The sequence below is a fragment of the Malaclemys terrapin genome, chromosome 9 (assembly GCF_027887155.1).
Source record: "Malaclemys terrapin pileata isolate rMalTer1 chromosome 9, rMalTer1.hap1, whole genome shotgun sequence".
NCBI lineage: Eukaryota > Metazoa > Chordata > Testudines > Emydidae > Malaclemys > Malaclemys terrapin.
In genome coordinates this window covers 79,105,522-79,133,000 of record NC_071513.1, presented here as the reverse complement: position 1 = coordinate 79,133,000, position 27,479 = coordinate 79,105,522, and the positions used below count along the sequence as shown (strand labels likewise).

The window sequence follows — 27,479 nt, the reverse complement described above, 5'->3', positions numbered from 1 at the left end:
GTGTAGACGAGGACAAGTGGTGGTGGAGGGAACATAGATTACTTTAAGCTATCTTTGCTCCCTCTAATATCGGAGAGTAACCCCCAGTAAAATGTAAAGCAGCCTCAAGGAGTTGCACTCTGGCCACATGCCCTCTTGACACACATCTATGCTAGAGACTGCATAGGAGACAGTGCCAGGCTGTTCTGCATTAGGAGTACTCCACAGTGGGGAGATGTGGTTGGGGTTTGCCATCGGAATGGGGTAAAGAGGCCAGAACATGGCCCATAAGCAGGACCCCTCCTCAGGATTGAAGATTATAATTTCCACCTTCCCAATGGCATTTCCCCACATGAAACTCTTTTACTTGGCTCCGAGAACCAAAATTGGCCTTGTGTAAGTGGCTCTCTGGTTGTATCCATGGGACAGTTCTGCACTGTCATACTCATTCTCCCCTGCTACATGATATTCAAAGATTGTGGACTCTCCGAAGTTGGGGAAATGCAACCCATTTTTTGTCTCTGAACTTGACTTTTGAGATTCTAGATACCTCTGCATAGAGGCCAGTTTTTGTCAGGCACAAGGATTTTGGCTTACTTCAGCTTGTTTACATAAACTGCACCATTACAGCATGCTTTAAATAAGCCTCACTATAGGCTAACAGAGGTCAATTTTGGATTGCAGAACAATTCTATTCTACTAATATCAGAAGTCTGCAGAAAAGAAAAAAGTAAACATTCCTGTGGGAGAGGCCTACAATTATCAGATGTGGAGACACTCTATGACCATTGCTCTTTCAATAGCCAACTCTAAACACTGACAAGTGGGGGGCAGACAAAGACGGGGTGTCAGTCTTCAGCTTAAATTTCATCTTTTTTACTAGTTTGTCTCCCACAGTAACATCACTGTGTTGAATGTGTCAGAGTTTATAGACATCTGTTTAGTAAATGTGTTCCTCAGGAAATGTATTCCAGCACCAAGCATTCATTAAGGTCCAAATCGTGGTCCCTTTGTAGTCAATGGGCATTTAGCCATCAGCTTGAATAGAATTAAGATTTGGTCCTTAGGTAGGCTTCCCTACAGTGCTATATGAAAATAATCACTTTGATTACACTTTCTCAAGCCTAGTGCCATCAAGTTAATTATTCAGATTTCTCTGAAACAGATATGTAATTGCAGTTTGTTTCTGTATAAATCTGTGTCTTGGATTAAACATTCATGCTATATATACAGTGAGCAGAAAAAAACAGACTATGTCCCACTCTAATAAAAGTTTAATCAGGGTCTGATAGTATGAGCTAGGACACTTCATTTAGGCATATGTGTCAAGAGGGTCATTTCTCTTTTAGATACAAGGGAGTTTATATCCTGATTTTTGATGTTTGCATCCCTTACTTTTGTGCATAGTACAGATGGACAAGGAGGCATCCAATGGTGAACACAGCTTACAACAAATGGATATCCAGCAAAATTTCAAATCTAGATAAATGGAGAGAAATTTTTAATTGCCACAGGTAAGATTTTTATTCTGCATTGTTCTCACATATTCTTACAACCAGATAGTCTTTTGTTAGGGGTTTTACAAATTTTAATGTTTTATTTCTCTGTCTGCATTCTCAAATATATTTTAAAAAGGCAAGTATAATTCCTTGGTTTTAAGCTTTTTTTCCCCACTGGTCAAAGAAAATTGTACTAGGTTAATACTGCATTTATTTTTTTCAGCTGAGTTTTATTTTCACTTGCAGTTTGGAAATCAATAATACTGTAATACAGGTAACTGTTTTTCTCAAAGGTAACAATTTTGTATTTGTCTGCCCTTTTTTGTGACTGCTTCACTAGGCAATCACATTTAAGAGATTACTCATGTAACATGTATCACATTAGATGCTAGTATTCTCTTAAGAAAATAATAATCAAACTGTAAAAAAGCCTGTTTTAGCAATTTCTTCTTATACATTTTTCCTTTGAGAAGCAAGCCTTCATATATTTGAAAGAGAAATGTTCATAGTCAGGTTCAAAGTAACAGAAGAATCTAGGGTAATGAACTTTTTTGTCTAACAGTCAAGAGTTTCTTGGTCAATTTTAAAACACAGGAAAGACGACACCGGTGTTCAGAAATACAAAATGTATGTATTTGTAACCATTACTCAAAACCTTAAATTGGAAGTTGTCAGAGATTATATATTTTTGTACTGTAGTCATTAGAATGTGCTGAAGTTATTGGAAACCATTGATAAAAAAATAAAATGTGAGTCAAACAGACAAGTAAACTGCATATTAAGCAATTTAAAACAATATGTACATATAACTCTTTCACCCTCATTAGTATTTAGGATAATATAATCATTTATGACTATAAAACCAATATACGACCTTAAATATCATGCACGTTTAAAATAAACTAACTTGAAATTAAAGGCATCACCTTTATTGAAGTCTGTTCTTAAATGGCTTCCTGAACAAATTTATTCTAAAGCAGAAATAGCTCTGGAATTATTATCTTCATTATTGTTCATGTCCTAATAGAGGACAGTGAAATAATTTAAACTCTTTAGAAATCCTATTCAAAACTAAGTGTATAAAGCAGAATGAAGACAAAATAAAAATACATATTAGATAAATAACATTTTGTAGGCAGGAGGGTTGAAAAAACATTCAAAGTGCCTATGTGACAGCTTTGTCTGTTTGCAATAAAGCTTCTCTTTCAGTAGTTGCCTATGACTCAGATGATTTCTTCACTAGATAAGAATGAGATCTTCTCCTGTTCTTTGGTAATCCAGACAGCTAGGAAGGCAGTTCTCTTGTCCAAAATTCAGCTGTCACTGGGTAACTTCTCCTGTAACTGCTTTCATTACCTGGCAAACTATGGACATCAGTCCAAAAGTGCAGCAAGTCAAAAGACGAGTAGATTCAAAGTTAAGTTATACTGAAATATTGCAGGAAGAGGTAAAGAAAAGCCAAACAGTAAGTAGCAAAGTATTTGTTTTATTCCTTTCCCAACCCCCAAAATAGAAATGTCCTACCTTGTTGGGAATTTGAGTCTTGAAAGCGATTTTGTGTGTGTGTTAGTTACCACAATGCAAAGAACAGAAAATTTTAGGAACTATGTGGCTTGAAACAGCCTTTAGAAAGATAATTATACACAAAAATTGCATCATTTGAGCAGTGTTGCACAATTACATGTCAGTCTGTCTCTTTAAATATATTGTTGTATTATTTCAAACCTAGTACATCAGTGTACTGATCATTTTATAGTTTCCTTTTAACTATCTGGAATTATATGACAAAGAATATGTATTCTTAATCTTTTACCACTTTTTTTAATAACTTTAACTTCATCATGTCCACGTTGTTATGAAAAAAGGACACGTGGCGGGAGGCGAGGGCGGGGAATAATTTAGTAGGACCAAGCATAGGAATAAGCTAGCTTCTAACTGCTGCAGCTGAAAGAATATACAAATCCTGTTCATTTCTCTCTATAGAAATACCAAGAAAATCACAAATCTGATTATGACAACACGGATGGAACTGGAGCATCTCAGTTTAGAAGTTCCAAAAAGCAGGGACAGATTCTATCCAATATCCCTTTCTCAATCCCCAAACCGCTTACAGTCTCTTCAAACCTGGGCGGCCTGCCTATCTCCCTAGAAATGGCAATGGTAAGCATATCTTGTCAATTAAGCATGAGCTGTAATTTCACCTCACCAAATAAAGAGAGACGTGGGAACCTTATCTGGTGTTATATGAGGCTTAGATTATTATTGGATTCAAGGATGCAGTTTCTTGGTATTGATAAAAGAATATAATTTTAATTATTTATTTATTATGCTTTTAAAGAACACAGTTGCTGTACAAGCCACAAAACTGATAGAAGACAATGTTTATTGGGTACTATGACAAATAATAAAGGATAATGTTTCTTTGCTATTTGGTATTTTTGTTGCCTAGTGCAGTGGTGCTCAAACTTTTCCAGTCACGCCCCCCCCCCCCCGCAACAGAATTTGTCTACACACACACACACCTCCGTTACTGCACAGCCAAAGCTTCCTCAGCAGCAGAGCTTGAGCTGAAGGTGGAGCTGAGGGCAGAACTGAGGATGGAAGAGGAGCTAGAGCAAGAGGCAGAGGCAGGCTGGGGCCCAAGCAGGAGGCTCAGTGGAGCTGCAGCTGGGCTCAGAGCTAATCTGGGGGTGTCACGGAGTCCCCGGGCGATGCTCTGGAACTGCTCCCCACAAAGCCAGTCAGGACTTTGGGGAGCCTCCTCTTCCTCAGAGCAGACCGTCTTCAGGGCAAGAAGCTCACACAGCGTCACCTCCTGGGTCTCTCCTGGGAGCATTCAGCATATGCCCCTCCGTGCGCTTCCCACAGTGAGTCCGCCCCGGCGGGGTCCTGGGGAAGCCAAAGGGTTCTGCACCCCCCACTTTGCAGTCAGATGTGACTCTCAGCCAGCCAGTAAAACAGAGGTTTATTAGATGACAGGAACACGGTCTAAAACAGAGCTTGTAGGTACAGCAGCGAACGGGACCCCTCAGCCAGGTCCATTATGGGGTTCAGAGAGCCAGACACCCACGTCTGCCCTCACTCCTAGTCCCCAGGTAGCGCTAACTCTGAAACCCCCTCCAGCCCTTCCTTCTCCCGGCTTTATCTCTTTCCTGGGCCAGGAGGTCACCTGATCTCTTTGTTCACCTTTAGCTATTTCCTTGCAGGGGGGGAAGGGGCCCTGGCCATTTGTTGTCAGGGAGACAGAGTGTCAGTGATTTATGCACACTGGCCTTTCCCCACCACCTAGAGACTTAAGAAATGCATAGGGGAAACTGAGGCACCCACACAGTATTCAGAGGAAACATTAAGAACAGTCCCACTTCGTCACAGGGAGTAGAGCAGGGGGCGTAGTGGAGCTGTGGCTGGGGTTGGAGCTCACATGAGGGCAGAGAGGGAGTGAGGGTGGAACTGGACCTGGAGGTGGAGCAGGACTGGGGGCTGAACAGGGTTGGAGGCAGAGCTGGTCTGGGGATGGAGCGGGGGTGGAAGCATGGAGCTCCCTCCCTGCTCCCCATAGGAGCTGGCTCCAGCCCCATGTGCCCTCCTCTCTGTTCCCCTGGGGGGCACTCCACACTTTGAGAACCACTGGCCTAGGTGTCAGAACACCGGTCATAAATTCAGGAAATTAGGCAAGTTTTTTAAGTCACTAAATATTTTGAGGCATGATCCTGCCAGTCCCTCATATGCAGAATCTCCATTGGCTTCAATGGGATTTTTGCAGATGGGGAACTTGCAGAATTGGTCTTTGATGCCTACAGACTGTAAGGATCAATAAAAATCCCAGTCATCTATCAATGTACAACACCCATGTAACATAAAGCTCAGGCATTTAACACAAAGGGTAAAATTCTGACAAGAAATCTGCATTGGTGAACACCCTCAAAATAGAGAGGAAGGGTCAAGTCCTGCAAAGACTTATGTATGTGAACGACTTTGCTTACATGAGTAGTCGCACTGACTTCAAATGAATCTCTCCACACTGGATAAAACAGCCTGTGTGCATAAATCATTCCATCTCTGACATGGAGTACCTTAATCCGAGGCTGTGCACAGTGGGACCCATGTTTGTCCAGGACCACCCTACCCCGACTGGTATGGGGAACATGCTCCCTTTTGGATAAACCAAGCTCCTTTTTTCTATGCCACACTCCCACGAGGTGAACACCACAGGCAGGTGTTCCCATTAAGTATTTTCTGAGTAGAAGTGCAGCACAGTAAGTGATCAGTGCATAGTGGCTTTTTATCCATTTGGAATGGGCAAACACGCATATACATTGCTTCACTCATGTGAGTAGGACTAAAGGGATGAAGGCATTGCATTAGTGAGAGTGAGCAGCCGTGCCAGTTCTATGCTTCGCCTTACACAGGAGACTTCCCAAGCAGCCAGTTAAACCAGCTGTATGGCCCCTTTGCATCTCTGGGGTGAAGTCCTGGCCCCATTCAATTCAGTGGGAGTTTTACCACTGACTTGAGTGGGTCCAGAATTTCATTCCTGGAATTACATGAAAGAGCCAACAGCAAATCTGAAAAAGTGGATCCCCCCAAAGTAGGTGCTATAACCTAAAATTAATAATTCAGCCTAGAGTTATATTTTATTGTAATTGAGACCTGAAGTAAGTCATCATGACTAAGCAAAAATGTTTCCTTTCCTTTCATGTCACAGGGCCTGATTCTCACGAAGGGTACATCTATATTTGAGCTGGGAAGTGCAATTCACAGCTTGCATAGATGTACCCATGCTGGTTCTGCTCGAGCTTGCACCTAAAAATAGCAGAGTGTCATTGCTGGCATTCCCCCACTCCCGCAAGTACAATCCCACCTGGCCCTTTGGGTACGTACTCAGGCAGCTAGCCACGCCCCTGCCTCTGCCACCATGAATGCACTGCTATTTTTAGGCACATGCATATGTAAGCAAGCTGGGAATTACATTTCCCAGCTTAAATGTAGACGTACCCTATGACCACTTTACACTGTGTTGGTAATGTGAAGGAAGATGCCTTAAAGTGAATGTAAATGTAATTTACTCCTACTTGAAGGCCCCTTTACGTTGCCAAAGTGGTGTAAATTGGCCTTTGTGTAAATGAGAATCGGACCTATTCTATCTTTATTCCTCTCATCTTAAGGGGCTCCGAAAGATGTTATTTGGAAACACATTCCACATCTTCAGCTATGAATGGAAAAAATCATGTTTCAAGTTCCACGCTCCATATTCTGAACTATCCTATGCTTTGGAGGCAGAAAAGGTAAATTTTTATATTTAATGACTGACCATGTACACCTCTACCTCGATATAACGCTATCCTCGGGAGCCAAAAAATCTTACCACGTTATATATATCGAACTTGCTTTGATCTACCGGAGTGCAGAGCACCGCCCCCCCGGAGCATTGCTTTACCGCATTATATCCGAATTTGAGTTATATCAGGTAGCGTTATATCGAGGTAGAGGTGTATTTTCAGTATCGCAGAGTGAACTGCTGGGATTTGCAAATGTACTCCAATTTTACCTGACTCTAATTCTGCGTGATCACACCTGAACACTGTGCTCTATTCCAGGCATCTAAATACCAGAAATATGGACAAATTAGAATGGGTTCAGAGGTGATAATTATGGGTCTGGAAAGAATAATTTACGAGGCGAGATTACAAGAGTTGAATATATTGCATGGTTAAGCAATGACTGAGGGGGGACAAAGCAGTCTGCAAATGTCTAAAGGCTATAAATACCAAAAAGAGAGAGGATTTATTTATAAGAGTACTAGAAGTAATGGGGTGAAATAGAGTTTGAGACATTTCTGCACTTTTCCCCTTTCATGCCTTTGGCGGCCTCTTTAATTTAGAGATTTCCAGTATGATTTGTAATGAAGTGCTCTGTTCTTCCTCTAGGCAGTGAAACTGCACACAGGAATCTAACCATAAAGAGAACTCTTCAGTTTACTCCCCTATCTAGCAGTGGGATTTTCCTTCCTGTTTCTTTTGTCTTGCTCCTTCAAGGTTTTGTTTTTTTCTGTAATAACTGTCCAGATATGATTACTATTGCTCTTCTTGTGTTTGTATTTGTTATTTTGCACAGATTTACCAGCTCTGTTTTGCTGGTGTTCAGATCCCTCTGTTCATTTACCTTCTATTTATAAAACTTGTTTCTTCAATTCAATCCCTTCAGATTTCCTCATCCAGTCCACTCTCTAGTTTTTCTCATTGGTTTCTGTCATTCCCTAGTCCATAGAGTCAATCCTGAGGTCTGTATTTCCAACTTCTTTTAAACATTTTAATCATCCTTTAAAGAGCCTTCCACTATTTTTGTTATTTTTCTCCATGAAATGCACTGTAGAGGACTTCAAATCATATGCATGCTCCCCAATATTTTCTCTAAGGGCAATTCAAAATATGTCCCATAAGGGAAGCCCCAACATGTTTCTAGATCAGGGGTGGGAAAACTTTTTGGACCGAGGACCACATCTGGGTGGGGAAATTGCATGCAGGGCCATGAACGTAGGGCTGGGGCAGGGGGGTGGGGTGCGGGTGGGGGTGCGGTGTGCCGGAGGGGGCTCAGGGCAAGGGGTTGGGGTGCAGGAGGGGTGCGGCAGAGGGTTGTGGTGCGGGGTGCAGGAGGGGCTTGGGGTGCAGGGTCTGGCCCAGTGCTGCTTACCTTGGGTGGCTCCGGAGTGGCAGCGGCATGCAGTGGGGCTAAGGCAGGCTCCCTGCCTGCCCTGGCCCCGAGCCGCTCCCGGAAGCGGCCAGCACCATGTCCCTGCGGCCTCTGGGGGAAGGGGTGCAGAGGGCTCCATGAGCTGCCCTCACCTGCGGGTACTTCCCCCGAAGTTCCCATTGGCCGCGGTTCCCCGTTCCCAGCCAATGGGAGCTGCAGGGGGCAGTGCCTGCAGGCGAAGGCAGCACATGGAGCCCTCTGCCCCCCGCTGCTTCACCAGGGGCCACAGGGACGTGGTGCCGGCCACTTCTGGGAGCAGCATGGGACCCGCGGTACCACGGGGGTGGAAATCGCGCAGGCCTGATCCAAAGCCCTGACGGGCCGGATCCAGCCCACAGGCTGTAGTTTGCCCACCCCTGTTCTAGATCCACATAAGGAACAAACATGATAACATTTCACTTTAATCGAGCAGGCATGTACTTAAGTTTGAAAACATGAGTAGTCCCAATGTAACTAACGTGCTTAAAGTTACACACATGCTAATTGCTTTGCTGGGTCAGGGCCTTAAAAGAAAAGCAAGATGACTGCAGTAAGCAATTGATGTTGTGAATGTCCACAATCCACTATTTATGTAGTAATGCTTTCTAGCAATTCCATTTAACCTCACTGAAATACTTTTAGCAAGTCCAGCCGAAACTTTCTAATCTTGAAGGGTCTGTTATTGCTTAATTTATTAATTTAGGCCTCAGTTGCACTTTTCAGCAAGCGCTCGGTAAGGAGCTATTTGTGCTACTCTAGAAGCAGATCAGGAATCAGATTGCGATTCAGAGAATCTGGTCCCTCTAGTGCTCTGGAAGGCTGTTGGGGAGGGGGAGAAAGTACCCAGATGCAACCTGAACCTGCCCTATTTCTAGAGCAGACTGCTCTGCTAGCTGCTCAAGGCTCCACCCATACTCTGCCCCTGCCTAGGATGAGAAGTAGTGGCTGACCAGCAGCTGCTCTCTTCCCATGTTGCTACGCACCATACAGATAGCTGTAGCCAGCATGAGGGAGTAAGGGGGACATCTTTCCAGCATAGGCATATAGCCAGGGTCAAAATTGTGTCCTTTCTTGGATAGCGATTTCCCATTTTTAGGCTCATAAGCCCCCTCTCTACTTACTTTTCATTTATCTCCAGAGCTGTCAGTAGCATGGTGGCCATTCTGAAGTCTCAGACAGGCTAGACAATTTACTGACACTAGTACTTGAAAGCTAAAACTTTGATCAGAGACTCGGCTGGAATTAGCATAAAGTCCACATAGCGCATGGTAGTTTGGTTCCACTAAAATATGGGGCAGTGGGTTGGTCATTTATGGTTTTTTTAACTCTGATTTTCTTCTAGGGAGGAGCAAGAGCAATTCTGATGGCTGTACAGGTGTACATCATTAAATACTGCTTGTTCGTAAGAAATAGAGAGGAAAATATTCCCCTCCAAAGGTAAGAAAATGTACTTTCGCACAAAAAAAAAAAAAAACTAATTACTTACATTATTTGGACATAAACAGAAAGAATAGTGTTGTCCTATATGTTATACAGAGACAGAGTCTATTCTCCATTATGCTTCTGCAAGTCCAAGCGTGAAGAGTAGAATCTGGTCCATTTGCTATAGATTTTTCTCTCAGAAACCTTTTAGTTTTATGGCCAAGGGACTTGCTTGTTTGGCCCATTTTGAGTTGTGGTGACCAGAACTTATGGACAATTTCCATGCTACATGGTCGGCCTTCGTACTGGCAACTGAAATTAAAAGCCTCCCCTGATCTCAAGCACATTCTTTGTCAATGTTTGACAGGAGAAAGCAGGGGTCAGCAGTCATTGCAAAGGACACCAATATGGTAGCGCTAAAATGAATGAAAGCCCTGAAAACCATCCCCTTCTGCATGTGGGGTCCTTCTTAATGATAACAAATGCATGTGCTGACTGCACCGTTTGGTAAAGAGCCAGATTTGGGATTCAGGCTGGCTGATTGGCTGAATATATTGTAATAGGAATGCACCGGTGTTTTTAAGGAAAAAGTAAACTGTTTGTGCTGCAGCTCCTTTCTTAGCAAATCCTTCCAGTTTCCAATGTGATATCTTCCTTGATGGGTCCAAAATCTGAGTAACCACATAGGTCTAGATTTTCATCTGGTGTAAACTGGCATAACTGCACTAGCTGAGGTTGTGACTCATGGAGTTCATGGGCCTGATTCTTTTCTCACCCTGGTGTAAATCATGTGGACCTCCATTGAAATCAATAGAGTTACACTGGTGTAAAGGAGCTGAGAACCAAGCTATGTGGGTTGACAAGTATTTCGCTATGACAGCCACAAAACCACTAAATCAGGGGTGGGCAAACTACAGCCCACGGGCTACACCCAGCCCATCAGGCCTTTTAATTTGGCCCTCGAGCTCCTGCCGGGGAGTGGGGTCAGGGGCTTGCCCTACTCTGGCGCTCCAGCCTGGGAGCTAGGTCTCACTGCTCAGCTCCCGGAAGCAGTAGTATGTCCCCTCTCCAGCTCCTATGTGTAGGGGAAACCAGGGGGCTCACCGCACGCTGCCCCCGCCCCAAACGCCGCCCCCCACAGCTCCCATTGGCCTGGAACCATGGCCAATGGGAGCTGCAGGGGGAGCGCCTGCAGACGGGGCAGAGTGCAGAACCGCATGGTTGGTGCTGCGCCTCCGCATAGGAGCCGTAGGGGGGCATGCCGCTGCTTCTGGGAGCTGCAGTGGGTGGCGCCTGCGAATGAGGCAGCGCGCAGAACCGCCTGGCCACGCCCAGGGCCACCAAGAGCAGGTTTGGGCCCCGGTGAAAAAAATTTTTCGGGCCCCCCAGCAAGGGGGGACCGGCTAAACAGGGCCGACGTGAGGTGGGGGAAGCCAGGGAAGCCAGGCCCTGGGCCCCCTTCCGGACCTCGGTAATTTGTACCGGCTTCCCCCCCCTCTCGTCGGCCGTGGCCACGCCTCCAAGTAGGATCCGGAGGAGGGACATGCCACTGCTTCTGGGAATTTCATGAGCATTCATGGCCCGCCGTACAATTTTTATACCCAAATGTGGCCCACAGGCCAAAAACTTTGCCCACCCCTGCACTAAATACTATCTGAAAATAACTCAATGGCTCATATGTGTTATTTAGAGAATAAGTTATGAATATGGTCAAACCAAGGGCCCAATCCTTTTCCTGATGAACCAAAAAAACACATTGTTGTCAATGGGACCAGGCCCTAATACTTCATAGGTTATGCCATGCAGCACTGAAACCCCCCAAAAAACAGCCCAAGGTTCAGAGAGATCAGGCAGGATTTAACATGAACTTGCTTAGCCCTAGTTCAGGTGATAAGACAAAGAGGGTAATCAGGATAGCTCAGTAAAGCTGCACCTGCTATAAAGGCAGATCTTCCTTTCTCTGGCAGTGACAGACTCCAGTAGCACCCTCAGAGAAACCAAAGGAGAGATACAACATGAGCAAAGATCTAACAGAGACTTTTAAACCCATCTCAGTGAAGAGTGGTGGGGAGCGAATACAGTAAAGTGGAGTGGGAACACATCCGAAGGGGTGGGAGCCAGTGTGGCATGGCCCTCCCTCTCAGAATGCCTGAAACCTCTTCCAGCCATGCTCCCCATTCCCCTTTAATGGCGGCAGACAGCCATGCAGGAGCTAATGCAGCTGCTAATAACACTGACTTAGTGTGTCATGGACAGCCAATGGCAGCACGATTCTAGGGACAGGCAGAGGCAGCATTGCAGAGAAGCAGGTACCTCAGGGCTGTCGCTTTCATACTCTGTCCTCCTCCATCCCTCTAAGCTCATCCCCATTAGAGGATCATTTGCCAGAAACACTTCAAGGTTTCTTAAGTCCTCTGGCCTCCTCTCACAGATTTTACTGTGGGGATAGAATCTGGTTGTCAATTAAGGCCGATGTAAGTACATATTTTATTGTGTCAGGGATCAGGTTATTATGTGATAGTATCCTGACCATGCCATAACACAGCTTGGTCTCACCTACGCAGACAGAGGCAACCCAGGTTAGAGAATGAATATTAGAACCCTAACCTTCATTGAACTGTAGCATAATTCTGTAGCATTATTATAAAATGGTTCTAACACAGGAAAGACCAAATCATGTCAGAACACAGGGCACTCGTTTATAATAAGAAAACCCTTCAACATCATAATGTTTGTAACAGCCTTGGCTACACTCAGGCACCACCCTGATTCAGCAAACAATCGCCAGCAGCTGGTGTAGCTGCGCTTGTGCCAGTCCTTTAGCTCATTTGATGCAAAGCCCAGTATGGCCCTGTCTATGTTTAGATGCCAGCACTCAGTGCCGAATCAGGGCTATCCCTGAGCATACACAATGCCTTAGAGTTTTCCGGTGGTAGGCTCATCTGCCATTGTCATGCCTTTCATATTCTTTTGTGTCCTGCATTACAGTTTACGTGAAATAAGCCAAACAGAACAAGAAAACACTCTTGCAGAATCTCTGGGAGATATTCTGTGGACAGCAGGGGAAGGTCGGAAAGCCACTGTATGTCTTGTCACCACTGATACTTATTTTACGCCCAATATAGACTACAAAGTAGATAACTTGACTGAAAGAGTAAGTAAGAAGATACCTTTTATAAACAAGATTTGCAGAAAAAAGCAGTTTGTTGTTTTTTAAAGACAAATATAAAATCTCATAAACCTGTGCCCTACCTTATGATACATTACAAATTATAAGCACTTTAAGATTCATGTCACAGCTGGAGCTCTGAAAGGCATTTCTATCTCTTTGTAAAGGCTTTATATGAATCCAGAGGCTATAATTCTTTTTTAATAACAACTATGATTTCTCCCACCCCCCTAAAAGGGCAAACAAGTTAACTTTATAACTATTTATTTAGTTATCCTGTATATAATTGAATGCCTTAGTTCAGGCAGAGTCAGATTAGATTCCTATATTTTTCTTTTGTTTGTCTGAAAGAAATAAACCAGTGGGTTGAAAACTCCACTTTTGGATATAATTAATGTCTTCTGTTCTATTTTTTTCTTATGTTCCTCGCTTACAGCTCCTGCTGTTTGAATTTTTTGGGAAAGAAGCGGCTCAGAAATTTATCTGTGATCATATACAATGTGTAAGTGAGGAATAAGCAATTTCTTATGTTGAGTTATTTTGCTGCTTCCCACCCATCCTATTTCTTTTATAAAAACTGATCTTGCAGTTGGTTTATAACATCATATTTAATGTGATCTTCAGAAACTTAATGAACTTGTCATGAATCATTTCTGATTTTCACTACAGGAAATTAGAACAATACATTACTTGGCTTGATCCTGCTCTCAGTGACAGTAATGGGAGTTTGGCCAGTGACTTCAATGGCATCAGGATACTCCACTCTATGTAATCTGGAGCTAAATTTTATGTTAATGAAAAAGTGGTTTGTAAAAATACAAAAAAAAAAATATATAGTCACTAAAATCATTTGTTAAAATCTGCAAACAAAGAAAACAACAAATGGGAATGCATTTCATCCAGTATTTTCATCTAAGATTATAGCAGAAGGTGCAAGGAAAACAAATCTGAAGAGTTAACGGAGGAAGTATCTCAACCAATCAAGGGGAACTGCCATAATTCCTTCTTTGTTGTTGTTTTTTATCAGTTCAAAGGTGAAGGAAGCCATGGTGTGATCTTATTTCTATATAGCTTGCTTTTCTCTAGGACATTGGAAAGGTAAATTATGTCTTTTTTAAAACCTTCTATACATGTTTAGCAATAGCTTATGACGTGGTCTATTTCCTTATGACACTGGGAAGAATTAGGAGAGGGAAGCCAAATTACACCTGTATTGTACCAACTCTTATCACATAGATAGTGTTGATAGTGACTGAAAGTCAATGGGACTTAGACATCTAACTCACTATGGGGTTTATATACACTCAAAAATTATCATTTTAACTATACTAATATAGGTGAGTGGTACAACCTCTAGCCCCATCCTAAGAATGGATGCAATTGTATTGGCGTAAAGGTGCTTTATACTGGTATAGTTATTCCTATGTAGGATAGGGAATAAGCTGTATTGATATAAGGCAGTTTTATACCAATATAACGGCATCCACACCAGAGTTGTACCAGTATTTTAGTTTAAAAAAATTATACCCCTAACCAAAACAGATATAGCCATACAAAATAGATGTGTAGTCCAGGTCTTAGGCACTTTTCAAAATGTTACCCACTAACATTTCAGTTCAATTCCTAAAGATAGGTATTAGAATTGTTAATAGTTATTAGAAAATGCTAGCGATCACCCAGAACCAAACCTTGTGAACCATACATACATACATAAATTTTGGGAAAGTTTGGGTCTGGTTCTAAATTTGAATTTTGCATCTCATATCCAAATCTAGTAAAAGTTAAATCTGGGTGTAAAAATATAGCTAGATCACCAATGCCATGCCGGTAATGAAGGGAAACAAAAGAACCCTTAGGAACATATTGCCATTTTAATTTTTCTTTACAATCATACACTGATGTACAGAGTCATTCCTATCATTCAGCTGACACCACAATAATACTGTGTTTTTGGTTGCACAGGCTCCAAAAAGACCTAGACTTCACAACATCTCATCTGTTACAATTCAGTCTTGGCAACTTCATCTGTAGACAGGTAGGACTATGTGATTTTTTTCCTAAATGGTTCTTATAACATATGTGTAATCAGTTTACCGAACATTCACAATTGTTAGTAAGACACACCTAAAAGTAGATGGTTCCACTTCCAGATATGGTCAAAAGGTATTTCTGAAGCTTGAGAATCGTATTGACTGTCTTAACATTGGCGTACACATTTTAGGTCAATTTCCATTACTGCTTCTAGTCTTTTCAATTTCAGGAAGAATCCATCAAGGAGTTCCCAATTACAAAAATATTTTTATGATTTCTTAATTTCAATTTAAAATATATAAAAGGACATCTGTACACAAACTCTAGATGTCCTGGCCACAATTAAACTTGTAGTCACAAAAAATATCACCACAAACTAAAATACAATGAAATAAACAAACCAGCCAACAGAGAGTAGATGCCACGGTTTGGCACAGTAGATATCTCCATCCCACCCCTCTCAAAAGCCCATTGCCTCACCTCTACACATGCCCTATCAAACAGATGATTTTTACAGTTCATGGTTCATACAACTACCATAGCTGAGGGTTGGTCTCCCAGAATTTGAATCACTAATGTTACCCAGGATGAAGATGATTTCCTACATCATTTGGTGGCTGAGGTAGAAAAACAGTCATAACTTTTACTATGTTTTGTTAAAAGACAAATGTTAGGCCATAAAGGCAAATGTTACGGGCCAGATCCTCGTTCAATGGACTTTAACATGAGTTTCCACCAGCTAAGGATCTGGCACCTATTATTTGCAGAGAAGAAAAGCAGATTACTGAGTTGGGTGTCTATGTCCAGAAAGGACAATGAGGATTGAGAGCCATTGTTATGGCGTTTACTGTTGCAGGGTGCTGTGTTTTATTGCCAAGGGCATTGCTGGGCTCTGTAAAGCTGCAGGCATTCTCCTGATATCTGTTATAGTGGCTCCATTAGGCATTTTTCCACCTCCCAAAATTATGTGGCTTTGGGGGCAAAAGATCATAAAAACAAGAAATTAAGTCAAAAAACCTGCAAAATTGGAAAGATTCACAAGGGGCTTGTTTAAGTTTGGTATTTTTTCAAAAATAGGGCCAGTTTTGGATTTTTGACAAAATGCAAAAATGCTCACATGGCAAGCATTACAAATGTATCTGCAAATATTTTCCTGCCTCTAGCTGCTTGAATTAAAAGGCATCAGAAGGTACAGATCGCCTACCTGGGTCAATCTTCAAGACACACTAAAGGATAATACAGAAGTACAAGCAGGAGTTAGGGGAAAGTGAATACAGTAACTCCTCACTTAAAGTCGTCCCGGTTAACATTGTTTCATTGCTGATCAATTAGGGAACATACTCGTTTAAAGTTGTGTAATGCTCCCTTCTAAGGTCGTTTGGCAGCCGCCTGCTTTGTCTACTGCTTGCAGGAAGAGCAGCCCGTTGCAGCTAGCTGGTGGGGGCTTGGAACCAGGGTGGACCAGCAGCCCCCCTATCAGCTCCATGATCCCCTAAGTTCCCTGTGCAGCAGCTGCCCAGCAGGCTAGCAATTGCAGCTGTCCCTCCCCCCCACTGCCATGTGCTGCTCCTGCCCTCTGCCTTAGAGCTTGCTGTGCGGGGGGCAGGGAAGGAAGAGAGGGGCTAATGTCAGGGTGTCCCCCTCCTCCCTGCTCCCCGCTTACCCCATCTTCTATAGAGCAGGGGGGGACACACCAGGGCTCAGGACTGAGGGAGCTTGCAGCAGCTGCCATCTCAGCAAGCTGATCTAATTAACAAGGCAGTGTACTTAAAGGGGAAATGCGCATATCTCCCTCCATTCCTGCTGCCTTGTAGAGTGAGAGAGTTAACCCTTGAGGACTCAGCCAATTGCTAGTTCATCATTTAGCAGTAAAGGAAATATCCCACCCTCTGACTCCTCCACCTCAACCAAGCTTCACAATCATCACTGTGTACCAGTATTAAATTGTTTGTTTAAAACTTATAGTGTGTGTGTGTACATAGTCTTTTGTCTGGTGAAAAAAAATTCCCTGGAACCTAACCCCCTCATTTACATTAATTCTTATGGGGAAATTGGATTTGCTTAACATCGTTTTGCTTAAAGTCGCATTTTTCAGGAACAAAACTACAATGTTAAATGAGGAGTTACTGTAGATATATGTGCTTGTACAACATAAAATAAGCCTCAGTTATTCAGGGGTGCTGGAACCGTTTTTATAGTGGAGGTGCTGAGAGCCACAGAACCAAACAGTAAACCATGTATATAATGGAAACCACTTCAAGCCCGTGGTGTTGCAGCACCCTCCGCACCCCTAGTTCCAGCACCTATGTAGTTATTTGTGGGAGACATCCATGACAAGCAAGATTACAGTGCCTAAGATTCAGAATCATAGCAATTGCTTTTCCTCTCTGATGACACTTGCAAAACAAGTGGAAATGGGAAGAGAACTGGAGTTGTCTTTAATAGCAAGCACATCCTGGTGAAGTAATGGATGGCAACGTGTGTAAGCAGAAGTCTGAGTTTAGTTTTGCTGCCTGCCCATATTTTCATTAATTAATATAATGAATCCATCCCCACATTCCCATAGACACAATGAGGTTTTTACTCCTGATTATACAATTTTGAAAGTTCAATCAACACAAGCATGGTCTAGCAAAGTGAGCACTGGGTTCGCAGGCAAAGCTTCTGAGTTCTAGTCCTGGCAATGCCACTGACTCACCATGTGACCATGGGAAAGCCGCTTAACCTCTCTGCACCAGTTTCCCCATCTGTAAAATGGAGTTCATAATACTTATCTTTGTCACAGGGAAGTGATGTCTGAAAGGCCCTATGTAATGGCAAGTATTATTATTGGCATGTGGATACCAGAGTGACAGGTGTCCTGGAAATGCCTAAGACAGATGTGTATGAAATCATGCTTTTGTGCCAGTTATTCTATATAGAGGGGAAAAAGGAGCTATAGAAAAGATGAACAACAGCAAGCAATTCGAGAGCGTAGTTTCTGCTCCGCTGCCTGAAAGTGTAATTGTAGGTCATTCCCCCCTCTAGGCAATTCTCAACGTCATTTTAACAGGCAGAGCAAGTCCGCATGTATTTAATGGGTTCCAGAAATTTGACAGTGAAGGTGGAGTGCAAGAACTATTGCATGGAGTCCTGGCCCGCAGTGATGTGGGCTATTTACACTGGAACAAGGAGGAAGTGGAACATTACAGACCCCTCCAGGTGAGAGCATATGCAAATCACTGAGCCGCACTGACATTCCTATGCTCAGATCCCTGGCTTTAGATTGTTACCATGAGTACACTATACATCATCAGCTTTCCCCCTGAAATTTCATTTATCCTCTGTAGACTGGGGGCTTATCTTCAGTGAAAAATAAAGTATGTTCTTAATTTGAGTTCGGTAACTCACGGAAAAATACTAATGAAGACAAGTAAAATACCAATGAAGACAAGTGATGTGAAACCTGCAAACTGCCTTAGAAAGGTTCCTGTTGGCCAATATGCTGAAAGCACAACGTTACTGAGGGTGGGGGCCACATCATGGCATTGGAAAAAGGCAGCGGAATGAGGGAATAGGCAATAAGTGATGAAGAGTTTGAAGGCTGGGTAATTACAGGGTTGTTGTCTCAATGCCATCGAGCCGTGCCGCTAAAATGTGCCAGCAGTGACACACACAAAACAAGCATAAAAATAGATCATAGGCACATAATCTGGGTGTAGCTGGGTAGAAAGTAGGTGGAGTCAGTAGGAGGAGGGACAGGGGAAAAGGAGGATCATGCAAAAAAAACATGGACATACATTCGTAGAAAGCCATCTGAATTAATGCTGACAATGTCTGCATTAAGCCAAAATGCAGCCAGGCACAGTTAGCCAGGCCCACACACACATTCTCATCATATAAGTCACACTCCACTCACTGCCAATACAAAAAGGCAATGGATGACCACACATTTATGGTTACTGCTGGACACGGATACACGCATTCTCAGTCTACAGCTTCCACACTTTCCCACCTGCCTCTCACACTCAGTCCCCACTGCTGGGTGCCCATATGCTGAAGCTCTTAGGCACACTCCTGCTCCCTCCTTGTGTTCAATCCCTGGCCTACTGCAACACAGGAGCTTTCACTTATAGGGCTAAAACAACCACACTTTGCTCAGGTGCCTATAACACCAGCAGATCCGAGGAGCTGCTGTATAGGTTATGCATCCGAAGAAGTGAGCAGTAGCCCACGAAAGCTTATGCTCTAATAAATTTGTTAGTCTCTAAAGTGCCACAAGTACTCCTGTTCTTTTTGCGGATAGAGACTAACACGGCTGCTACTCTGAAACCTGGGTTCAGTGCTCATTCTTTTCCTTTGTTCCCTAAGGGTTTTTCAGCACCCTTGTTCATGCCACAGGAGAACAACCCCAGTGCTCAACATGCTGCCTTGCAAACTCCAGGGCTTCAAAGCTACAGCCCGCAGAGTAACACATCAAACACAGTAATAAAATTGGCTGAAGAAAGTATCGCTGATGGGAAGAGTGAAGACAATGAAACACTTTGATGTACATGTAAAGAAGGGTAGTGTGGTCTCATGGATGGTGTATAGGACTGAGAGTCATGATCCTCAGGGTTCTAATCCAGTTCACGTACCCTGTCAGTGCCTCAGTTTCGCTTTTTGTAAAATAAGGATAAGCTTTACCTACCTCCCAGAGATGTTGTGAAGTTTAGTCGGTCATTATTTGCTTTAAAGATTCAAATACACTTCTAGACCGTCAATGCTGGGAAACTGCTACTTTCATCTGCTTTTTGCCTACTCCCATGGGAGTTTAAAACAACACAGTCTGCCCTTTATGAAGATGAGATTTAAGCTGCTTGAAGAGTCTTTTAGTGTCTTGGGACGTTATTTTTAGGCCTTGAGTTACTAGGTCCCAGATCCAAATTTGGAAGCCTAAATACCTTTGTGGACCTGAGCCAAGGTTTTATTATATTAGTTCTCTTTTTAAGACTGAAATATTTTCACAGATCTAGTTAATGCAGAACGAATGCAAACCTGACCCTCTGGGGTTAATTTCACTTATCCAGAGAAGACTCAATACATGTTGTTCTTTCTTTCCTTACATGTGTTACTGTCATTGTCATGCTCTTGAGGCTTATGTGCATCAATAGCATAGTGATCATTTGAAACTTGACTTACAAGACATTGTTGTCCAATTCACATTTTTCAGCTGACTTGCATTACTTTCTAGATAGGATGCTTTTCCCCCTCCCCAAACAAGAGAGAATATACAATAATGCAAAACGTAAAGCTTCTTTTCTTCTTTTACGTATGAGGAATTATTTACACCATCAAATGCTAGAGTTAATCTTAGCTGTCTTTCCTAATAAACCACTACTGCATGGATATGTCTAGGGACTAGAGTCTATAAACTGTTTAGGGATTTCCTTCTTCTTCAGTACTTAATTCTGCCTGACAGATTTTGTTCTCAAAGTGAGGAATTACTCCGTCTCTAGATTGGTCATATCTCATTTCACCTTGGTAAATCATCTTTACACACCAGACTTAATGTTAATGGCCATTGGATGCAAGCTGTTTGTCAATGAAGCACTGGTCTGAGACTGCCAAATATATATCATATGACATCAGAGTCCAAACATAATGGAAAAGCAATAAAAACAAGGTTCAAAGGCCACATCCAGAGACATGAAATTTGCATTTCCCCAAGTGACCCTCACAATAGCCTGCCAAAAGAGACAGAAGACCTTTCATGAGAGGCCAATTCAGCCCTGTTGTAAGCAGACACAACTCCATCTAAGTCTATGGACTTATGTCCTCTTAAACTAGGGCTGAATTTGGCCTGTTTTCTCTAACAGCAGTATTTACTACATTTTGTACCATTTAGAGAGCACCCCCATTATTTTTCTGTTTTAAGTTATGGGGGCACGTTCTGATTTCACTTACCCCTGTATAAATCCAGAGCAACTTAAGTGGTGTTACATCACTATAAAACCTATTAGGGCTGTCCAGCGATTAAAAAAATTAATTGCACGATTAATCACACTGTTAAACAATAATAGAATACCATTTATTTAAACATTTTTGGATGTTTTCTAAATTTTCAAATATATTGATTTCAATTACAACACTGAATACAAAGTGGACAGTGCTCACTATATTTATTTTAATTACAAATATTTGCACTATAAAAAACAAAAGAAATATTATATTTCAATTCACCTAATACAAGTACTGTAGTGCAAGCTCTTTATCATGAAAGTTGAACTTACAAATGTAGAATTAGGTACAAAAAATAACTGCATTCAAAAATAAAACAATGTCAAACTTTAGAGGCTACGAGTCCACTCAGTCCTACTTCTTGTTCAGCCAATCACTCAGACAAACAAGTCTGGTTACAATTTGCAGGAGATAATGCTGCCCGCTTCTTGTGAGAACAGGTGTTCGCATGGCACTGTTGTAGCCGGCGTTGTAAGATATTTACGTGCCAGGTGTGTTAAAGATTCATATGTCGCTACATGCTTCAACCACCATTCCAGAGGACATGCGTACATGCTGATGACGGGTCCTGCTCAATAACGATCCAAAGCAGAGTGGACCGACACATGTTCATTTTCAACATTGGAGTCAGATGCCACCAGCAGAAGGTTGATTTTCGTTTTTGGTGGTTTGGGTTCTGTAGTTTCTGCATCGGAGTGTTACTCTTTTAAGACATCTAAAAGCATGCTCCACACCTCGTCCCTCTCAGATTTTGGAAGGCACTTCAGATTCTTAAACCTTGGGTCAAGTGCTGTATCTATCTTTAGAAATCTCACATCGATACCTTCTTTGCGTTTTGTCAAATCTGCCATGGAAGTGTTCTTAAAATGAACATGTGCTGGGTCACCATCCGAGATTGCTATAACATGAAATATATGGCAGAAATGGGTAAAACAGAACAGGAGACATATAATTCTCCCCCAAGGAATTCAGCCACAAATTTAATTAACGCATTATTTTTTTTAAGGAGCATCATCAGCATGGAACCATGTCTCTGGAATGGTGGCCGAAGCATGAAGGGGCATATGAAAGTTTAGCATATCTGGCACATAAATACCTTGCAACGGCAGCTACAAAAGTGCCATGCGAACACCTGTTCCCACTTTCAGGTGACATTGTAAATAAGAAGCAGTCAGCAGTCTCTCCTGTAAATGTAAACAAACTTGTTTGTCTTAGCGACTGGCTGAACAAGAAGTAGGACTGAGCTGACTTGTAGGCGCTAAAGTTTTACACTGTTTTGTTTTTAAGTGCAGTTATGTAAAAAAAAAATCTACATTTTTAAGTTACACTTTCACGATAAAGAGATTGCACTACAGTACTTGTATGAGGTGAACTGAAAAATACATTTCTTTTATCATTTTTACAGTGCAAATATTTGTAATAAAAAATAATAATATAAAGTGAGCAGTGTACACTTTGTATTGTGTTGTAAAAAAAATCAATATATTTGAAAATGTAGAAAAACATCCAAACATATCTAATAAATTTCAACTGGCATTCTATTGTTTAACAGTGCGATTAATCGTGATTAATTTTTTTAATCGCAGTTAATTTTTTTGAGTTAACTGCGATTAATTGACAGCCCTAAAACCTATTTAAGTAAGCGAAAAGAGAATTATGCCCAAGAGAGTTCCTGTGTATTTACACCAGAGTAACTGAGATCAGAACCTAGCCCAGAGGTCTGAGGTTTCTATGAAGAGACATTATAAAGCAGGTCCTGGAGGATACTGCAATGCTCAGACTACCTGGAAACATACTGGACTGGGAGAATTCACTGCTACTCATGGGGAGAAATAGATTACATACTTTTAGAAAGACTCTCCTTGTTGTAATGTTCAGCCCTTCAAACCCCGCTGAATACACCTTCCTCTCCACGGTCACACCACATCATACCACTGTTTGTTTTCTACATTTTCAGATGCTGATGTTAGCTGCTTACGTTACCACACAGAACTACTGGCAGAATAGCACCAGTGTTCACTAGCAATTGCACAAATGCACTTTAGAATGTACGTAGGACTGCGGAATTGGGTCTTCAGTTTGTTGAACTGGCTACAACCCGTTCATTATCTGACCCTTTCTTAGACCATTTGAAACCCTATTATGTCAGTGTTATTTTTAAAAGCTGATTCCCATAAATATATTCCCAGGCTTAGGATTTACTGGAGGTTTTTTATTACACTATCCATAAAGCAAAGTGCACTTCTCAAGCTAAAACACAGTGGGTGAGATCCTCAGCTGTTGTAAATCAATAGACATGAAAGCACAGGTGAGAATTTCATCAGAGCTGGAGTTCAACTTGCGACATATATCATTCATACCACCTTGACTTATTTACTCATTTCCTGATTAAAAGGTATCTGTAGAGATATTAGAGGAAATGGACAGTAATACCTCATAGTAACTCTGTATTCAGAGCAATAAAACTAATGTTCCTTTAAAGCAATATAGACATTAAGTGCCTATTAATAATGAAAGTATATTTGAAATACCCTTTTCCCCCCAGGTTGGAAGCATGCTGAAGACTCCTAAATTACCCATCTGGCTGTGCAACATCAATGGAACATACAGTGTTCTTTTCAGCACAAACAGGCTGCTCTTATCTGACTGGAAAATGGAACACATCTTTGATCTTTACTTATATAATGGGCAGCCATCACAGAAAAAAACAGTACATCTAACAGTAGGTAGGCATTTAAGCTGATCAAAGAAAGGTGTTTAAATGTATATCACTGTCAGTGTTTAATATTAGTCTGTTTGTGTTGTCTAGGGAAGATACAGTAAACAGTGCATAAGAGAAGGCTCAAATCAAAAGCTGATTTTAAGAGACATACTTAGTTGGGTGGGAATAATATTCTTGAGCAGAAGCTCTATTATTGGGGCGATATCTAAGAATATTGTCAATAGAATTGACCACTTTTGAAGCTATATATGAATATCAAGAATCCTTTGAGATGCTGAGCATCCTCGATACCTACTGATATTAATAGGAATGGACAGCACAGCACCATGCAGGACTGGGATCATATTATTATTATTACATGTATTACAGTAGTGTCTTGAGGCTCCAACCAGGATCAGGGCCTAACTGTACCAAGTGCTGTACAGACACCTAGTGTGAGACAGCCCCTGCCCTACAGAGTTCACAATCTCAACAGACAAGGGTGGAAAAGAGGAAGTGTTATTATCCACATTTACAGATGGGAGACTGAGGCACAGAGAGATTAAATGACTTGCCCAAGGTCAATGGCCGAGCTAGGAACTGAATCCAGATCTCCTGAGTCCCAGTCCAGTGACTTAATCACAAAACTGTCCTCCCCTAATGCAACAATGGCACGGATACATCATGATGTTGCAGCCCATGGGCAACATCATCCATTTGTGTCTAACAGGCACAGAAAGAGAGGAGTGTGTCACGACTGCCAGTCTGCTGCTACTCTACTGCACTGTACGCTGCTGAGGCCAGGTCTTTTGGGGCACAGCAGTTTAATCGGGCCGGGAAGTCGATCTGCAGGAGGTGGCTCAGTGACTGCCATTCTGGTTGGATGGCCCCTAGAACTGTGACTCAAAGATTATACTCTCATTCCATGCACTACATTGTAACCCCACCTGCAGCCTTCCCACCAACCTATGCCATCACTGCTATATAAAAGGCAATAGGGGAAGTTATGGCTGCTCTGATTTAATAAACTGTATATCCTCAGCTTTGCATGCTGCTGCAGGTGCAGACTTTGGTTTAATTTCAGTCACAGACTTCCAAACAGCTAATGGCTGGCACAATAACCCATGAGAAAGCAAGACTTCATTCTGACCTGTTTCACTGAGTTCATAATCAAGTAATAACAACCGATGGGAACGGCTTCTCCAGCCTATTTATGATCAAGGGGAAGGATTGGGAGCCCAAGGGCCTTTAACATAGCTGGTCTTAAACTGCCAGGAAGTGTGCCATCCAGAGATCATTACTGTATTGTAAACTAGGGTCAGATTTTTAGGATGTGAGGTCCTTGTTCATTTTTACACCAACAGTTCATTCCAGTTGCATGCCCACATGTTTGTAATGCCCACAGACTTCAAGCCTCACTTTCTGAAATTCTGACCCCAAAAACTGAACATTTAAAATAGTCGCCTTTGAAATTATAAACTGTTGGAAAGCAACCAGTGCCAACTATGTTCAATTTAAACTGCACATTGCCATGAGTCTAGAGTTTCATCTGCAATAGCTGCATTTGCCTAGGAGTTCTAGACCATCACTGCATTTAGAAGAGCAGAATATTAGCACCCAATCCCATTAGGCTTCTAATGTAGAATTTTAAAATCTGATCAGCGCTTGACCAGAATAGCCAATGGAGCTGTAGCAATTAGACTCATGTTGCTGGGGGTTTTCACTGATTTGGGGCATTGCTCTTTCAGACACTCATTCTCATCATTGGGAAAAGAATTACTGTGAAGAAAGTGATCCAGAAAAGAGATTTCCTTCTGTGGAGATGGCAATCAGAACTAAGTGGGAGGGGGCAGCCATCAACTGGAATGGAACTGTCCCATTCTTTTGAAGAAAGAGACTGCACAAATGTGGCATCCACTGCCCTGTGACTGGCTCTGTAAAGTACTGAAGGCCACTGCGGATAAGAATGCTTTGTTACCATTAAAACAATCTTTGATATCTTAACAGGACCCAGCTTAGACTGGCATTATCTCTACTACGAATCACTTTGCATTTGGTTATAAATGATCATTTATGAGACAGAAGAATTCATTATTAAACTATTGCAATCTATACAAGAATTCTGGGAGGGAGTGTAGTTTATGATACACACACACACTTCTCACAGCTGCAGGCTCAAAAAAGAGTAAGGAGAAAAGTGGAGCATGGCAACTTTATGGGGGATGAAGGGGCCACACCAACACCGTTTTCTCCCAGGGCAAGCAGTGATGTTAATTGAATAATAGTATCTGTAGGTGCTGTACATAGTGGAAATAAAATCAGAGTCAATAAAGTAAGGATAGTATAAATGGCCATTATGTTCATCTGATGTGTATGAAACACAAGCTGCTCAACATGTTTCAAATTCTTTGCATGTCTGACTTGTCACTTAATTAATGTATATTTTTTTAAAATCTTTTACTGTAAGTAAAGAAAGTGTCCTAGTGGACTGAGCATAGGATTCGAAGCCGAGAACTAGATACAGCTCACTTCTGAGTCATTTTTGGTTGCAAGGTACAATAGTATGTGATTTTTCCAAATGCACTCAGCATTGGCCTAACTTTGCTCCCACTGGGAGCAAATATGAGGCAACTCTGAGCACTTATGAAAGTTCCACCCGAAGACTTTAAATGTGAGAATGTAGCCCTGCTTCAAATATTGGATGACATTCATTCCTGGAGTTTCAGGGTGGTGGGGAACAGAACTGCACTGTCTTCACTGGAGTTGCACCCTTGTGTCAGGACTCCGTTTCACACAGAGATACCTTTGGCCTAGTGATTGCTACAAGGTCTTTTGTGGACAGCTGTCCCTTCCCTCTGTGCATTCCATATATTAGGGCAACCATCTTTTCAAAAGGCAAAAGCAGGACATATGCAGGAGCCCTGCACCCACGCTGTGGCCCCGCCCCCTGCTTCTCCTCTTCCCCCTCCCCCCTGAGGCCCTGCCCAGGCCAGAAGCTGGAGCCAAGCTATGGTATTTGCAGCCCAGGGAGCCTGGGCTGCTGTGGGGAACCCCAAACCCTCCACCTGCCCTGAGTGGGGGGCTGGGTGCCCAATAGCAGCCCCCAGCCAGTGTTCCTGACCCCCCAAGGCATGCCACCCAGGACAGGTGGAGAGTCCCAGGCTCCCCACAGCAGCCCGGACTACCTGAGCAGCAATTATTACTGCCTGACTCCAGCCTCTGGCCTAGCAAGGGGAAGGGGCCTGGGGGGGAGGGGGAGAGAGAGATGGAGCAGGGGGTGAGGCCTTGGGCAAGGGGGGGGTTAAGGCCCATCTCAGCCCCCCCCGGAGGAGGCTGGTGCCACCTCTGAGCCTTGGGCAAGTGCAGAGCCGTGCCTGAGGAATTCTGGGACAAATGCTGTCCCAGAGTCATTCAGCCCGGGACCAGGACTTGAACTCTGCATTTCAGGACTGTCCCACCCAATTCGGGACAGGTGGTCACCCTATCCATATACTGTACACACCAACTTAACCTGTAAACAGAGTCTCTAACACTTTGCTAGTAAAAAAGTTAAACTATTACTATGGAATATCGATTTCTGGAACAACAGAGCCCTGGCAACTAACCAACTGAGTGCTACCATAATAGGTATGGAGGAAATAGAAGCTGGTAGTCCATTCAAATGAAACTAACAGGGAATTAATTTCCACTGTAAGTTAATTCTTTCTATAAATTCTTGAAATTCCCCTTTGGACAAAACATTTTATCTAGACCAATTTCTTTATAATTTTGGTGAAATATAGTGATGAGAAAAAACACTCACCCCTTAAAGGCAGTGGGTCTGAAGCCCTGACTATGAGCACCAATCCTTTAGCAGTCTGCCTCAGGAATGTGCAGCTCGCGGCACTAAAGGGTTAATTTCATCCAACTCTTTTGAAAACTGCATTTTAATTTGAATGAGAAGAAAAACAACATCATGTCAGCAAGTCAG

At 42.5% G+C, this 27,479-nt stretch overlaps 1 protein-coding gene across 1 annotated transcript; it reads left to right on the top strand.

Moving 5' to 3' along the window:
- The first annotated feature begins 1,286 nt into the window (after window positions 1–1,286).
- MINDY4B (MINDY family member 4B) lies at window positions 1,287–25,397 on the top strand. Its single transcript, XM_054040872.1, is given in 13 exon segments — window positions 1,287–1,444; window positions 1,446–1,493; window positions 2,760–2,943; window positions 3,462–3,638; window positions 6,644–6,763; window positions 9,550–9,644; window positions 12,618–12,783; window positions 13,235–13,300; window positions 13,826–13,896; window positions 14,761–14,833; window positions 17,857–18,030; window positions 23,354–23,534; window positions 25,258–25,397. Coding segments are annotated over 13 exon segments (1,548 nt in total). The 5' UTR covers window positions 1,287–1,391.
- Window positions 25,398–27,479: the final 2,082 nt, after the last annotated feature.